The following is a 17,744-nucleotide window of genomic DNA, read 5'->3' on the forward strand; positions in this document are numbered from 1 at the left end:
TCAGCCTGGCGAGAGTTTCCACGTAAGTTTTTAAACGTTATCACCAACATCTGATGTCAGTCGCCGGGACCAAACCGCCCACGTGCAATGCCGAAAACAACCGCCAGCACGTAAGTTTGGCCTCAACCGCCGACGTCCAGACTGCCGAGAGACCCGCTGCTTTTACAGGGCGGTAAGGGGGGACCTTGCAAAGAAAGGTAAGTTAAAGGTTCTTTAATTATTTTTTTAAATTTTAACATGGCGATTAGGGTTAAAACTGTCTTGGGAATGCTTTGTACGTGTTTATTTTTTTTTAATGAAATTTTTTTTTAAAGTTCTCTCCCCTCCCTAGACCAACTGCAACCTCGGACTAAATTTTATTACTTACCGTCCATTCCGGGAACGACCGCCCATTTGGCTAACTTTGCACTTACCTGCCAAGAAAACCGCCGAGAATGAGTGTGCAATGCCCATTTTCTCGCCAGGCAATTAGTTTTAAAATGGAAATTCTCACGAACTTTTTCCGCTGAACGTTAGCGGTGCTTCTCAGCGGGCAATCGGGCGTTGAGGGCCTTTAGGGAAAGTTTGGTCCTTAATCTTAAAAGCAATGATACTTCAATGCTAGCATCTATTCTACTGCTGCCTGAACAATAATTCTGACAATAAAAATGTTAAGAATGATTTTGTAAGTAATACAGAATGGCTGAGTAAAAGTCCTCAGAAAAGAGACATTTCACAAAGGAAAACCCCAGAAAGTCCTAAAATATGCATCAACATATACATTAATGAAATATTTTATATTGCAGTCCAATCTGTTATGGGCATGATTATTGATATGTTGGATGACTAATATTTTGCATGAGCATGTTGCAACTGTCCACATTTAAAAAAATGCAAGCATTGCCCCTATATCTCTGTTTGCAAAGGCAATGTGTAGCTGAGCCATTCAGATCACAGGATCCCAGTTTTAAATCATAATCTATGCTGAGGTAACTAATATTCATTGGGATGACAGGAAGGGCACTGCAATTGTGGTAAGGAGGGGAAAATCAACCGGCATCTCCAACACATTTCTGTTGGGGAACTCTTTCTTCGGTAGGTGGTACAGAATTGAGCTCAGCTTTAATGCCCCCCAGCATCAAATAGGCTGTGTTGACACTTTGTACATAGGGCCATCCATAAAAACTGGCCACTGAGGTGAGGCACTGAGGGAGCCCTAAACAAGGGGATTGAATGGGGGCAAAATTGCATAGCAGCCCGTTTGGGGACGGTAACAGGAGCGAGGCGGGAGTTCTTGTGCCAGGCGTGGACATCCGGTCCCGCTCGCAATATTGGATACTAGAGCCAGTGGAGCGCAAAATAACACACTCCATGGGGTGCAAGCGGGGCGGAAGGGAAAGAAGAGGGGTGCAACACTATGCGCTGTGACATGTAGTGCTGCTGTGTAGAAGGGGCCCTCCCCTTCATTAAACGGGAGGGCCAAGCTGCCGACTCTGCAGGTCCCTACCTCCACCACCGGGAAACAGGGTGCTGTGGCATCAGCCCGGCATTCAAGCGGAGTGTCAGGCGGCAAGATCACAGCACGAACCCCGCATTCGAAGCACTGGGAAAAATTGGAGGATTTTTAATGTTAATGGCTGACACCTCGACTTTAATTAGCGCCCCGTGAGCAGCCTACAGTCCGATGCACCCCCTGAAGCTGTCGCTGGCATCGCCCAGCGCAGCTTCAGGGGGTGCTACCCAATTTAGGGGCGGGGCAAAAATGGGGCACTGCGCACAGTGATGACGTTGGCATCACTGGCGCAGAGAAGCAGGGCGCTACCGATTACCGCTGCCGCTAAACTCCCATGGTGCAAATGACCGGAATTTCTCCCCCAATGTCTTTTGAGCAAGTTGAGGAGAAAATTGCAGATGCAAGAAATTGGCATGAACAAATACATAGATAGACAAAGGGACAACAAATAGATGACCACAAAGAAGGATAGATAGAAAGATTGATATTTCCTATTCCACTAAATGATAGCCTAGAAACGGGATTTCTAGGCCTTATTTGTTTATTACCGATGATCTGCAGGTGCCAGTTGTGGCTTCAGAGGCAGCTCGCCAGTCACAGAGGGGGGGGCCAATTCGGCCAGCTCAGATTCCGGCTGAGGTCCGCAGCAGAATGGCAGCGGGGAAGGCAATTGGAAAGTTGGGTAAGCAGTGGCTAGCAGTGGCTCGTGAATTTAACATGGAGCCAATAAGGTAAATAAAAAAGTTAAAGCCTACCTTTGTGGTTGCAGCCTCTCTGTAAGGATCACTGGTTTGGTTGCTAAGCGCTTGAAGAAACTGACCACAGCATGCACGGCACGAAAGGTGCCACAAACAAGCATTCGACCCCTTATTTACAGTTGTCTATGGAGGAGCCCTAATAAATATAGCTGGCAGCACACTGCATGCACAATGGGCGCATGTTCACCGCCCGCCACATCAGATCGTAGGTGCTCATTTTATGCCTGTAGAATGCGCGCAGCACTATCTACTTTCCTGGTCGATGAGTCCACAGATTGAAAGAAAAAAATAACATCTAATGGCAGTGAAGACTTTAAAAGCTTCAACTTGTTTTATAGGCAAATCAGAAAATGGCTGCCTGTTTCTCCATACAAGCACCCACCTCATGACCAAAAATGTTTATATTCTGTCCCACAAGTGGTAAAGTACCTTCTTTGCAAGTCAGGTCTCTTTACCAATTATTTTGTATTTTAAGGGGCACTATATTCATGTAAACCTATTTGGCGAACCTCTTTCTGCTTGTTTACAAACATATGACATGAAGATGAAAATTGTTTCAAAATGCATTACAGGGTACCACTTGTGGGTGACATCATCCTAGTTAAAAAGGTACACGATACTTCAAGCTCTTCTCTCACATCCCCCCAAAAAGTTTGCCAAAGTTATTTCAAGTAGGCATTACTGTTTTTAATTGTGCTCAAAAAGGGAAATTCTTCGAGCGGGGGTTGGGGGAGGTGGAGATAGCGGCAGTGAGGTGGGGTGAGATGAATGGATAAAAAATATAAATAATAAACAGAACAATTCTGACTGGTAGGGAAATAATGTGGAACTCCTATTTACTTGTTCTCTTAAAAGCAACAAGATCTTCAAATGTCTGTGCAGAAGTCAACATATCTAAACAAGTATATAGGGTTTTATGTTTCTCACATTGGGCCGTAAATTGAGGCCTCTCCGGGTGCGTACGACCCGAAGAGGTCTTGCAAATGCCGGTTCTCGGCACAAGCGCTGAGAACCGGCATTTGCGATCTGTCAAAATTTGCACGCATCCCCGGGAGAAGGATATTCACGGGCGGAGATTTGTGCTATTTGCCCAACTCTTGCCCAGAGAATGTCCTTAAAACTCTTACACTTGGTGAAATCAGGTGAAGGGATAGAAAAATTAAATTTTATCACCATTTTTGATACAAAAAAACTGTCCATTAAGGTAAGTTTATTTTTAACCCTATTAAAACATTTTAAAAACATTTTCAAAAAAATAATTTTTTTCCTAAAACATTTAATTTAATTCAATTTCAATCAATTTTAAATATGTGAGGTGTTTTTTTATTTATTGTGTTATGTTTCTGTGTTTTTGGGGGTATTCTCATTGATTGTACAAGCTCCCATTACTAACGGAGTTCCCATTATTATCAATGAGAATATTACATTGTGATTGGTGGTCTAGGCCCACATAATCCCAGGTTGCGCTTACGTTCCTTGGATGTGTGAGCCCATACGCTGGGCTGCGAAAGGAGGCCTCGGACAGCAAGTATACGTTCCTCCGAGTCCACCAGGTACTTTCGTAAAAAAAAATTCAGTCGGAGGCATCCGCCCGCAATTTTCGGGCCATTGTTTTCCAATTTTGTTAGTGATCGACTAAACATAATTCCACAGCTCCTCAGATAACTTAATGGGTAGATCCACTACTCACGCCACAAACAAAGAAATTCCCAGGTTGAATCCTTTGGCTGTGCTAAGTCAACTAATTGCAGCCAGGACATCAGTGCGATCCTACTATTTTCCTCAGTGTCCTCGGGCTTACAAAACAATAAAATCACCCTTCCCTGATAATTATCAAATGACGTGTTGGATGTCAGGTCAGAACAGGATTGGCACAGTTCAAACTTTTCTATGGTTGAGCACTTAAGATACTTTGCTGATAAGGCTTACACATAAAGAATGGCCACTTTGGTGTTAGAATGGAGGACTACTAGCATCTGTAGATCTACACAGTATCAGGAGTCACAGCCTTCAGAAGAGGAGGAGAAAAAATCCAGAGAAAATAAAATCCTACATCTCAAAACAAGAAATAAGTCTAGTTACAATAGTGGAAAACTAAATGTCAGACTCAATTCTGACTCAGTTCTAATGAAAGATCATCGACCTGAAACATTAGCTCTGTTTTTCTCTCTGCACAGATGCTACCTGCCCTGCTGAGTATTTCCAACATTTTCTGTTCTTATTTCAGATTTACAGCATCAGCAGTATTTTGCTTTTGTAAAAGTCAGACTCAATGTTTAAAAAAAAGTATGTTTCATCCTTACCATTTTTGCTGATGTCTAGTTCTCTTAGATTCACCAAGCTGGCAATTGTGGTGGGCAGATTAGAAAGATCATTGTCTGGAACGCTTAGTTTACGGAGAGCTTGGCAGCTGAACAATTGCTGTAATATTGAGAAACAAATTAGAAGGCAAGTGTTTCTCTCCCTGCTCTTTAAAGAAGCATTTCATCATCAGTGGACCCCAAGGACACTAGAATAGCTATTATAGCAATTTAAAAATGAGATCATAGCATCATTCACTGGTATTGCTTTTATTCTCTATCTACTACATTTGTGATGAAGTTTGACCAAACAATCATGCTTTCTTTTCCTTATTCAGTAATCACAAAAGCCACCGTTTTAAGTACAGAAACAGAGGACCCAAAATTGGTGGCTCTACTGCTCACTGCCGCTGGTTGCCGCCGACTGCCTCTGAGTTTTTTCGATGGTCTCCCCTTGGTGACAGATTCCTCTTGGTCTGCTGCCAGCGGGAGGGGAGTACCACTGGGAACTGCCCGCTGACGGCCAAGTTGCGTAAGTGACCTCCCGCCCGGCAAGCTGCCATATTGGTGTGGGTGGGAGTTGGCGGGAATTGGCGGCAACAGGGGGAAGGACCACTGTATGAAAGCAGGTCTAACCCCGACGGTTAAGTAAGAAGACCTGCAAAAAAAGGTTAGTGAACATGTTTGATTTTTTTTTCAGCGTTTTACCTGTATGGGGTCCCCTAAAGGTGTTCTGGTGGGTTTTTTTTTGTGAAGAATTTTATTTTTCAATGTTCCCCCCTCCCTGGGCCTGACTCAATCCTCGGCGGCACTTTGGCGAGCTCCCACCCGCTGCCACCCAGATTGACGGCGTAAGCCATTATTTGGCTACCGGGCGGTACTGCCATCTCTTTTAGAGGAATCTACCTGGCAAAGTACCGCCTGGTCTCTCAGCGGCCATCGGCGGTCCTTTGGGCGGTACTTGGGAGAGCCTTGGCTTTGACCAAGTTCGGGCACGAAGTCTGGGGAGCAGGTTGCTTGAAAAGAACATAATAACTAAGAATTAGGAGCAGCAGTAGGCCATACAGCCCCTCAAGCCTGCTCCACCATTCAATAAGATTATGGCTGATCTTCAACCTCAACTATACTTTCCCACCCGATCTCCATATCCCTTTGGCACTTTCAACCGCGAGGGACTGTGGAGCATCCTCCTCTGTTTCGGCTGCCCCAAAAAGTTTGTCGCCATCCTCCACCTGCTCCACAACGACATGCAAGCCGTGACCCTGACCAATGGACAGGCCCAATCCACATATGGACCGGGGTCAAGCAGGGCTGCATCATCGCGCCAGCACTCTTCTTGATCTTCCTTGCTGCAATGCTCCACCTCACACTCAACATGCTCCCCGCTGGAGTGGAACTAAACTATAGAACCAGTGGGAACCTGTTCAAACTTCGTCGTATCCAGGCCAGATCCAAGACCATCCCAACCTCTGTTGTCGAACTACAGTACGCGGACGGCGCTTGCGTCTGCGCACATTCAGAGGCTGAACTCCAAGTCATAGTCAACATCTTCACTGAGGCATACGAAAGCATGAGCCTTACACGAAACATCAGTAAGACAAAGGTCCTCCACCAACCTGACCCCGCCACACAGCACTGCCCCCCCAGTCATCAAGATCCACGGTGCGGCCGTGGACAACATGGACCACTTTCCATACCTTGGGACCCTATTATCAGCAAGGGTTGACATCGACGACGAGATTCAACACCACCTCCAGTGCGCAAGCACAGCCTTTGACCGCCTGAGGAAGAGTGTTCGAAGATCAGGTCCTTAAATCTGGCACCAAGCTCATGGTCTACGGGGCTGTAGTGATACCCTCCCTCCTGTATGGCTCAGAGACCATATACAGTAGACACCTCAAACCGCTGGAGAAATACCACCAACGATGTCTCTGCAAGATCCTGCAAATCCCCAGGGAGGACAGATGCACCAACATTAGCATCCTCGATCAGGTCAACATCCCCAGCATCGACCAGTTCCGTTGGGCGGACCACATTGTTCGCATGCCTGACACAAGACTCCCAAAGCAAGCGCTCTACTCAGAATTCCTACACGGCAAGTGAGGGGCAGAGGAAACATTTCAATGATACCCTCAAAGCCTCCTTGATAAAATGCAACATCCTCACCGACATCTGGGAGTCCCTAGCCAAAGACCGCCCTAAGTGGAGGAAGAGCATCCGGGAGGGCGCTGAGCACCTCGAGTCTCGTTGCCGAGAGCATGCAGAAAGCAAGCGCAGGCAGCGGAAGGAGCGTCTGGCAAACCAGTCTTCCCATCCACCCTTTCCTTCAACGACTGTCTGTCCCACCTGTGACAGAGATTGTAATTAGAGTGGAAGCAAGTCTTCCTTGATGTCAAGTGACTGCCTATGAGGATGATGATGATTCCCTGAAAGTCCAAAAATCTATTCACCTCAGCCTTCAATATACTCAGCAATTCAGCATCGCAGCCCTTTGGGGTAGAGAATTCCAAAGATTCACAACCCTCTAAATGAAGAAAATCCTCCTCACCTCAGTCTTAAATGGCCGACCCCTTATCCTGAGACTATGTCCCTTAGTTCTGGACTCTCCAGCCAGGGTAAACAACCTCTCAGCATCTACCCTGTCAATCCCCCTCAGAATCTTATATGTTTCAATGAGATCACCTCTAATTCTTCTAAACTCCAGAGAGTGTAGGCTCAATCTACTCACAACCCTCTCTTCCGAAGATGTTCGCATACCAGACCTATTATTTGTATAATATTCTTTGAAGCCATTATGTCACTTCTTGTTTGAAATGGAAAGAGAATACAAATTGTGGCTTGCACATGAATCAGTGAAAGGAGGTCCATACCATAAGAAATGAGGTACATTCCCTTTATTTTAAAAAAGCTTGCATTTACCTCAAAGTGCTACACATACAATGAATTACTTTGATGTACAGAAACTACTGTCATGTGACTGTGTGCAAAGAACAGTAATTTTGCACACAGTATGATTCCACAAACAACAATTTGATGAATTATGAATAATTTGTTTAGTGTGATGTCGATTGAGGGAGAAATGTTGGCTAGGACACGAGGACCATTCTCTCCCCTTCACAAGATCATAAGATCTGTTTGAAAGAAGAATGTCCTTCAGCCATTTGATCTCATCCTTCCAGAATATCAAACTGGCTGTCTCCCAGTTACAGCATTTACTTAATTTTTAAACAGATCCAGTGTCCTGGCCTCAGCCACTCTTTCTGATGTTCCATCCAGCTGCTGATCACTCTCTATTTAACGGAATATTTTGACATCTGTCCTAAGTTGACTGTTTCCAGTGATTAAGGGGTCTAGAATGAGGGAATGTAGATATAAAATTAAATGTAAGAGATTTAGGACAGAAAGCAGGAGAACCTTTTCACACAGAAGGTTATGAGAATGTGGATTACACAAGAGACTGAAACAGAGACCATGTCAACATTTAAAAACAGGTTAGAGCTGGGACAGAGGAAGAAAATTAAGGTTGAGTGAGGAGGCCACAATAGTCTTTGCCACCTGATTTTTCCTGTTGTTTCCACTGCTATCTCTCCCAATTTGGATGGCATAGTGGAGGATATTCCAACTCCTGATGCCATCTGAAGTGACCCAGCAAGGCACATCTATTACAAAACAAATTAATAAGAGAAATATCAGATGAACCTATAATTCCTTACCTAAAGTTGCCTACATTACAACAGCGCCTACACTTCAAAAGTATTTCATTGGCTCTGAAGTTCATTGGAACATCCTGGGATTGTGAAAAGCACTATATAACTGCAAGTTATTTTTTTACCTAACACCATTATGTGAGGACCATCAAGGAGATGGTCTCCCACCACCCTATAAGGGCAACTAAGAGAAATTAGGAGATTGTTTTTCATGCATAGTGTTGCTGGAACAGAGGGGGAGAAATTGGCCTCCTTTGCACCTCCTGATAGCGCCTCCGGGGGAGCGATAACAGGGTGCTACCGGCTCTGCGACCAGGCATGGCGAGAGTACCGATGCCTGCGGACTTGCCGTGGAGGTTTGCGGCGGTGGTAACCCCTAGCACCACAATCTCCTGCACTCCGGAGATCGTGACCTCATCTGACTGCGCAGCTACCCGGTATTACCCCGGATGCGAACTTCGATTCCGTCCCCTGCAGCATCGCCGGGTGTTAACACCGGCAGCTGCAGGAGGCGTTGTTAGGGAGGCCGGCCGCTTGGGGAGCGGTATTTAAAGGTGATGCCGCTCGAGTAAGTAAAAAAACATTTTCAGCCCTTAAGTGATTTTCTTTTAATTTTTTTCTGCCGCGATTGAACAGCCCTGCACTGTGTTAGAGTGCTTGGGGCTGATTGTCACAGATCGCAGCTGCCGTTGGTGAGGAAGGAAATCCTTGTAATGCAGAGCCTACAGCAGTGGCCCTTCCCTTTAAGGGTGGGAAAGCGCCTACGATCCTGGTAGTGTGCACTTGACATTGTGCAGCGCTGCATCGCTACCGCCCCTCTTGCTGGCTTTAATGCTCCAAGGGAAATGGTCGAGCTTGATTTAGTGCTCTGCTTCCTTCCTGGAGCACCAAACCGGCAATTTCTACTCCTGAATGCATTATCATAAGTGGTGATTAAGGCAAAAATAATAACAACATTTAAAAATGGAACTGGATAAGTATTTGAAGATGAAAAATATAAAAGGACACAGGGAAATTGTAAGGAGATTAGATTTTAGTAGATCACTCGCTTTTGTGATGGGTTAAATGGTCTCCTCAATTCTTTGATTGTGTGACAATGGGAATCAGCTTTTCCTCTGTACTATCACTAAATCATGGGTTACATCTTGGCGATCAGGATCATACTGGTGCCGAGTTACCGACTACAACAGCAACAACTTGTATTTATATAGAGCCTTTAACATAATAAAATGTCCCAAGGGACTTTACGGGAGTATTATGACAAAATATTTGACACTGAGCTACATAATAAGAAATTAGGGCAGGTGACCAAAAGCTTGATCAAAGAGGTAGGTTTTAAGGAACGTCTTAAAGGAGAAAAGAGAGGTAGAGAGTCAGAGAGGTTTAGAGAGGAAATTCCAGAGCTTAGGGCCTAGGCAAAGAAGGCACGGCCACCAATGGTTGAACGATTATAATCAAGGATGCTCAAGAGGGCAGAATTAGAGGAGTGCAGATATTCCGGGGCTCAAGGAGATTACAGAGATAGGGAGGGACGAGGCCATGGAAGGATTTGAAAACAAGGATAAGAATTTTGAAATTGAGGCGTTGTTTAACCAGGTGCCAATGTAGGTCAGCGAGCACAGGGGTGATGGGTGAATGGGACGGTGCGAATTAGGACAGGGGCAGCCGAGTTTTGGATCACCTCAAGTTTATGTAGGGTAGAATGTGGGAGGCCAGCCACGAGTGTGTTGGAATAGTCAAGTCTAGAGGTAACAAAGGCATGGATGAGGGTTTTAGAAGTGGATGAGCTGAGGCAAGGGCGGAGACAGGCGAAATTATGGAGGTGGAAATAGGCGAACTTAGTTATGTTGTGGATATGTGGTCAGAAGCTCATTTCAGGGTCAGATATGACACTAAGGTTGCGAACAGTGTGGTTCATCCTCAGAGAGAAGTTGGGGAGAGGGATGGAGTCAGTGGCTAGGGAATAGAATTTGTGGCGGGGACTGAAAAGAATGGCTTCGGTCTTCCGAATATTTAATTGGAGAAGATTTCTGCTCATCCAGAACTGGATGCTGGATAAGCAGTCTGACAATTTAGAAACTGTGGAGGGCTCAAGAGAAGTGGTGGTGAGATAGAACTGGGTGTGATCAGCGTACATGTTTAAACTGATGCTGTATTTTCGGATAATGGCGCCAAGGGGCAACATGTTGATGAGAAATAGGAGGGGACCAAGGATAGATCCTTGGGGGAAACCAGAGGTACCGATACAGGAGTGGGAAGAGAAGCCATTGCAGGTGATTCCCTGGCTACTATTAGATAGATAAGACTGGAACCAAGTGAGTGCAGTCCCGCCCCCAGCTTCATGACGGTGGAGAGGCGTTGGAGGAGGATGGAGTGGTCAACCGTGTCAAAGGCTGCAGATAAGTGAAGAAGGATGAGGAGGGATAGTTTACCTTTGTCACATTCACAAAGGATGTCATTTGTGACTTTGATGAGAGCGGTTTCGGTACTGTGACAGGGGGGGGAACCTGATTGGAGGGATTCAAACACGAATTTGCAGGAAAGGTGGGCATGAATTTGGGAGGTGACAACACGTTCAAGGACTTTGGAGAGGAAAGGGAGGTTGGAGATAGGCTGGTAGTTTGCAAGGACGGAGGGGTCAAGGGTTGTTTTTTTGAGGAGAGGGATGATGATGGCAGATTTGAGGGAGAGGGGACAGTACCTGAGGAGAGAGAACCGTTAACAATGTTAGCTAACATGGGAACCAGAAAAGGAAGTTGGGTGGTCAGCAGTTTGGTGGGAATAGGGTCAAGGGAGCAGAAAGTGGGTCTCATGGACAGGATGAGCTCAGAGAGGTCATGAGGGGAGATCGGCGAGAAACTGGAGAAAGATATGAGTTCAGGGCTAGGGCAGGGGGGAACCCGGTGGGCTAGGGAAAAGAAGGGAAGTGGCAGAGGCAGCTGAATGGATGGTCTCAATCTTAGAGACAAAGAAGTCCATGAGCTCTTCACATGTTGCCGGAGGAAATGGGAGATAGGTTTAAGAAGATGGTTAGCAGTGGAGAATAGAAGTTGGGGATTATCTTTGCATTCCAGAATAATTCTGGAATAATGTGCAATTTTGACAGACGAGAGCAGGACCTGATCATTCTTTATGTCATCCAGCCAGATCTGGTGGTGAATGGCTAAACCAGTTGTCTGCCATATCCGTTCAAGTCTGCATCCCTTTTAACTTAAGGGAGTGAAGATGAGGGCCATACTAGGGGGAACGGTCAGGGTGATAGAAAGTTATTGTTTAAATAGGCACTAGGACATCGAAGATGGTGGTGAGGGTGTGGTTGAGCTGCAGAAATGTCATGGTGAATGGAGGGCCAAAGGCTAGACAGTTGGGATTTCATAAGTGCAGTTATAAGATTTCGGAGAGAGTTTTTTCCAAGGCCGGCCACAGAGGAGGTAGGGTTGGGTTTGGGGGTGGGGTGGAAGGGGAATGTGACTGGAGAGCAATACAAGGAAGTTGTGAGGTGGCCTTATCTGCGATTTATACGTTGAGAGTAGCGAGGCCATGAGAAATGGCAAGGTTGAGCGGGTGAATATGGGTTGGGAGTTTACATGGAGGGAGAGATTAAGGGAGGATATGAGGCTAGTAAACTCAGAGGAGAAAAATCATGATGAATTGAGTTGGAGGTTGTCATGTATTTAACCATCTTGCAATGACATTGTCATGTAACTAATTCATGTACACTGTACCTGTACCATAGAAATGCACACACTGACCACAGGGGGTGAACTTGCGGGAGACACTCCTCACCTGGGTTTCCAGGTATAAAAGGGGAGGTCCCACCCAGGGTCAGCACTCCTTGGTCCTGGCAATAAAGGTGAAGGTCACAGAGTGATCGTGTCTGATATATCCATGCCTCGTGTGAGTTTGTAGTAAGGTGCAGGGACACTACATTTGGCGTCGAGAAACGGGAACCACTGAACCACGAGGATGGCCACTGGTGGCACAGAGGAATGTTACTGTGTGGGTGAGGACTGGGACGACTTCGTGGAAAGACTCCAGCAGAGCTTTGTCACAAAGGACTGGCTGGAAGAGACCACGGCTGACAAGCGGAGGGCGCATCTATTGACCAGCTGTGGTCCACAGAAGTATGCACTGATGAAAGATCTGCTCGCACCCCAAAAGCTGGCGGACAAGTCCTTTGAAGAGCTCAGCCGGCTGATCAGTGAGCATCTCAAGCCGGCAAGTAGTGAACACATGGCCCGGCACCGGTTCTACTCTCACCGGCGTCGGGAGGGACAAAACGTCTCGGACTTCGTGGCGGAACTGCGGCACTTGGCCAGTCTCTGTAAGTTCTCCGATGTCTGCAGTGGGGAGATGTTAAGGGATTTTTTCATCGAGGGCATTAACCATGCCGGCATTTTCAGGAAGCTCATAAAGACTAAGGACTTGACTTTAGAAGCGACGGTGTTGATAGCTCAGACTTTTATGACAGGGGAAGAGGAGACCAAGCTAATTTATGTGCGCAGCCCTGGTCCAAACGTGGCGACGGACCAGGGAGTTAACATGGTGAACGCAGCTCGGGAACTCGCAGGCAGGCAAGGGCATTTCGAAACTGCCCAGGCAGCAACAGGCTCTAGGGTGAGCCTGCAACAAGGACAATGGAAAGGGGATCGGCAATTCATGCCATCTCGAGGAACAATGCATCGCGTGATGGGACCATAAACATCCACCATCAGAGTGCTTAGAAACAGCCAAATGGGCAATCAGAGAGGAATGCCTGGTAATAGTCCTTTTGTTAACAGCAATCTCAATCTCAGCTCATGCTGGAGGTGCGGGGGTAGACACACTACGAGAAGCTGCAGGTTCCAGCAATATACCTGTAGGATTTGTAATGTCAGTGGACACTTGGCCAGGATGTGCAAAAAGGCAGTAGCGAGGCTAATCTGCGAGATAGAGGAACCAGACGAGGGGTTTGCAATGCAGGATGAGGCCTGGGGTAAAGCCATAGATGCTGAGTTCAGCGGGTTCATGTGGCTGAAGTCCACAGCTCATACACTAAAACGCCACCCATGTTGATGCAAGTCTTACTGAATGGCACATGGAGCTGGATACGGGAGCTAGCCAGTCACTCATGAGTGCCCAACAATTTGGGAGACTATGACCACACAGAGCTAGCAGGCCCAAACTGGAACGCATTGAGACACAGCTACAGACATACACCAAAGAGATCATCCCAGTGCTGGGCAGTGCAAACTTGGTGGTAACACATAATGGATTACAGAACCGGCTGCCACTCTGGATCATTCCAGGAAATGACACCGCGCTTTTGGGGAGGAGTTGGCTAGCTGAGATGAATTGGAAATTAATCGAAAAGAAGAAGGAAGAACATCATCACAGCTGCCATAACTCCGGACATCGCCATCGCGGTAACAATTGACCACAACCAACGTGGTAACACCGAAAGCACCATGATCGACCAATTCCAAAATCAAGACTCTTCAAGAAGAAACCGAAGATTCGAAAGTTTCCACTCTACAATCTAGTCCTAGCTACCAACAGGCGAAACATTACCTAAAAAGACTTTAAAACCTATTTCTAATGGAAGAAAGCGGATACTCATCCCATAAGTCCAATAAGCGCCCTACCGCATCAGCGGACACCACCCAACTAAAGACTACGCAGTCAGAAGGCCTCTACGACGTTCGAGGTATGGCAAGCAGAACCTACAGGGTCCAGCGAACCCCGAAATCGCGAACCACTGCCAACGGATAATAAAGGATTAGTGGGCATAAACCCTGTCTGTCCTGGAGTTTAATCTAGTCAGAGTTAGGAATTGGGAAGTGGGAGGTGTATTATTTCTGTAACCCCCTTTTGAATGTGTGGTGAAGCTTGACATTGTACTTTTCTTGTCTGTAATAAAATCAAAGTTCTTTGCACCAAAACAGTTGTCTCTTGCACTTTGTTACATCCCCCAAATAAATCCAAAGTCTAGAACCCAGGGAGTGGGAGCGATTTGAACCACTGAGAAGGTCAGAGGTGAACCTGACCCCAGACACCACCCCCTACAACGACACCTCTAGGTCTGCTTCAAGACATCCCTTAGCAAGATCTAACCCACCCATGGAGTACATGTGCATCTTATTTTTATTTTCTAGATGCAATACCTTCCATTTTTCTGTATTAAATACAATTTGCCATTGTACAAGCTCTATATTTTGCCAGTGCTGGGCCCTGCTAGGGAGTGCCCCTAACCCACGTAAGTGACCTGGGATATATACGGGTTGAAATTCAGTGATGCTGTTTTTGAGGCATGTCACCGTCTGAATGGAGATTTTAATGCCAGGCGGCTGTTGCTGCCTCGAACCGCGAAATTCAGTGTTGCCGCCTGAAAAGGGGATTGCAGCATTAAATCAGGCATTGTCCGCTACTTTGGAGGCGGGAAGCGGCGAAAATGGGCCGGCAATATCCAGGCGGCAATCACCATTTGTAAATGCGCCACAGACATACTGCTGCCACCTGCATTCAACTGAGGCATTGATTGGACGTGGTACCACCTCGTGCAAATATTGGCTTGCTACGCATTAACTTACAGGGTGAAGATGGCAGATGCAGCAGCAGCTCGCAAGCATGCTCACCGCTTCTCGGATGCCGCCGTAGATGCACTGCTTGATGCCCTGGAGAGGCGTCGGGAAGAACTGAGGACAGAGGCTGGAAGGAGGCCACAGCCTCAAACATTTCACAGGCTCTGGCAGGAAATCGCTAAGATTGTATCAGCAAGTGACACTGTGCCCAGGACAGCAACACAATGTTGTAAGAAGTGGAACGACATGACTCGGTTGCTGAGGGTGAGTATCTTTAACATTAACCTGAGCATGCCATGCTCTGAGCTCTGTGCAGTCTCTCCTCAATGTGAATGTGTCTGACCCCATGCTCTACGTGGGTGAGGCCAGATGCAAAGTGAGCATTTGCAGCCTGACCCACTCTAAGGGCTTGCATGTGTTGTTAACCTTCCTACTCCGTAGCGGAGACCCACTCCTCATCTTGTTACCTCCTCAGTCTTCATATGCGTCTGGAAGACGTTATCCTCACAGTAACTGTTAGGTCCTTGCCCCCCATTCAAGCATTGCCACACCAAGTACTCGCAGCTAATGGAAGTTACATCGACCTTTACAGAGTCTCATACACTAACATGTTCAGAACTATGTAAGGCACTTCGGACAGACGGATAGAAGGCCACTAACTCTGACGTTCTCTTTAATTTTGCAGGCCAAGCTTGCACAGATGAGACGAGACCAGATGCAGACTGGAGGAGGGGACTCTGAGGTGCAACCCCTAACTCCTGTTGAGGAATGCATATCCGTCCTGATGGGCGCACAAGTGGGTGCGGTGGCAGTAGGTCAGGCCGAGGCCCCTCGGGACAATGACCGTATGTTGAGTTCCTTTGCAACCTCTAGCAGGCCACTTAGCCCTGACACCACAATCTTGCACCACTTTCCATGAATCTGGCATTTCCAAAAGCCTTTCCCAGTCCTGGCCCCCTCCCCTTCAGGTTACCACTCTTCTCTGGCTTTGTGCTTTCAGATGATGACGCAGATGGCCAGGGGCCTTCACATCAGCCTTCGACTGTGGGTGACGGTGCAGAGGAGGAGGAAGTGGAGGACACCTCTCTGGATGTCACAGAGGATCCAGCGGCCTCAGAGAGCGGGGCCAGCAGCTTTGTGGTGGAAGGCATGGTTGGGGATATGGAGATAAGTGATGCTTTGGGACCCAGTGGCCTGCAACAGAGCCAAGGGGGAAGGGAAAGCAGGGGGCCAGCTCTCTGGAGGATGAATGCGCACCTGAGTGATGCTCAGCAGCACTCTGTGTAAAGTCCTTATTCTACAGCATGAAACCACACGAGGCACATTCCAGGGATAAGGCCACTCTGTGACCTTAACTCTTTATTACAGGACACCAGAAGTGATGACCCTGCGTGGGACCTCCCTTTATATAACTGTGTGGTCAGGTCAGGAGTGTCTCCCACAAGTTCACCCCCTGTGGTCAAGGTGTGCATCTAAGTTGAGTGTATACAGTAATACCGTGGTGTTACATTGTAATTACAAACATGACATCACTTTCATCCCACACCCTACCCCCCCGCCAAAGTCTTACTGGGATCAGAGGTTTAGTCTTTCAGGTGGTCTACGCTCCCTCATGGAGCGCCGCAGTTGGGGCTCAGGTTGTTGGACACTGACGTGAGTGTCTGTCACCTGTGGTGATTCCGGCCTGTCCGGGCTGACCTCAGGGACTGTGCATTCTTTTGATTGCTCTTGTTGCTCATTCACTGGCGGTAGTGTGAGCTCCATCTCATGGTCTTCTTCAGGTTCCTCCGTGTCCATGCTGAACCTTTTTTTGACTTGGTCCAGATGCTTACAGCATATCTGGCCATTGTTGAGTTTTACCACGATGACCCTATTCCCCTCTTTGTCAATTACAGTACCCTCAAGCCATTTGGGCCCCATGGCGTGATTGAGGACGAATACAGGATCATTTATTTCTATACATCTCCCCTTTGAGTTACGATCATGGTACTCGTTTTGTGACTTGCGCTTGCCCTCAACTATGTCGGTCAGGACTGGGTGGATGAGGGACAACCGAGTTTTGAGTGTCCATTTCATTAGTAGCTCTGCGGGCGGAACCCCCATGAGCGAGTGCGGGCGGGATCTATAGGCCAGCACGAGGTGCGATAGGCGGCATTGTAGGGAGGGTCCTTGAATTCTGAGCATACCTTGCTTAATGATTTGGACTGCCCATTCCGCCTGGCCATTGGAGGTCGGCTTGAACGGTGCAGTCCTGACGTGGATGATGCCATTGCCCGACATAAACTCCCGGAATTCATAGCTCGTGAAACATGGGCCATTATCACTAACCAGGATGTCCGGCAAGCCATGGGTTGCAAAGATCGCACGTAGGCTTTCCAGGGTGGTGGATGACGTGCATGAACTCAGGATGATGCACTCGATCCATTTCGAGTACGCATCTACTACAATGAGGAACATCTTCCCCCATGAACGGGCCCACGTAGTCAACGTGAATGCGTGACCATGGCTTGGTAGGCCAGGGCCATGGGCTCAGCGGGGCCTCCCTGGGAGCATTACCCAGCGGGGCACAGTTCGTGCACCTGCGAACACAGTGTTCCAGGTCTGAATCAATTCCAGGCCACCAAACGTGTGACCGGGCAATGGCCTTCATCATCACAATGCCTGGGTGCTCGCTGTGGAGTTCCCTGATGAATGCCTCCCTGCCCTTCTGGGGCATGACTACCCAGCTGCCCTATAGTAGGCAGTCGGCTTGGATGGAGAGCTCATCCATCCGCCTGTGGAACGGTCTGACCTCCTCAGGGCATGCTCCGTGTGCGGGCGCCCAATCCCCAGTCACATTTCTTAATCAGGGATAGGAGGGGATCTCTGTTTGTCCAGATTTTGATCTGGCAAGCAGTGATGGGGGAGCCTGCACCGTCAAAGGCATC

At 47.5% G+C, this 17,744-nt stretch overlaps 1 protein-coding gene across 1 annotated transcript in view; it reads right to left on the minus strand.

Annotated features, from left to right (window-relative positions):
* lrrc7 (leucine rich repeat containing 7) overlaps window positions 1–17,744 on the minus strand; it is a 480,097-nt gene that overhangs the window by 399,354 nt on the left and 62,999 nt on the right. Inside the window, exon 2 of the mRNA XM_070886128.1 lies at window positions 4,554–4,671. Within this exon, the coding sequence (XP_070742229.1) occupies window positions 4,554–4,671 (118 nt within the window). The remainder of the gene's footprint in view (window positions 1–4,553; window positions 4,672–17,744) is intronic.

Source organism: Pristiophorus japonicus, chromosome 8, assembly GCF_044704955.1.
Source record: "Pristiophorus japonicus isolate sPriJap1 chromosome 8, sPriJap1.hap1, whole genome shotgun sequence".
Lineage (NCBI taxonomy): Eukaryota > Metazoa > Chordata > Chondrichthyes > Pristiophoridae > Pristiophorus > Pristiophorus japonicus.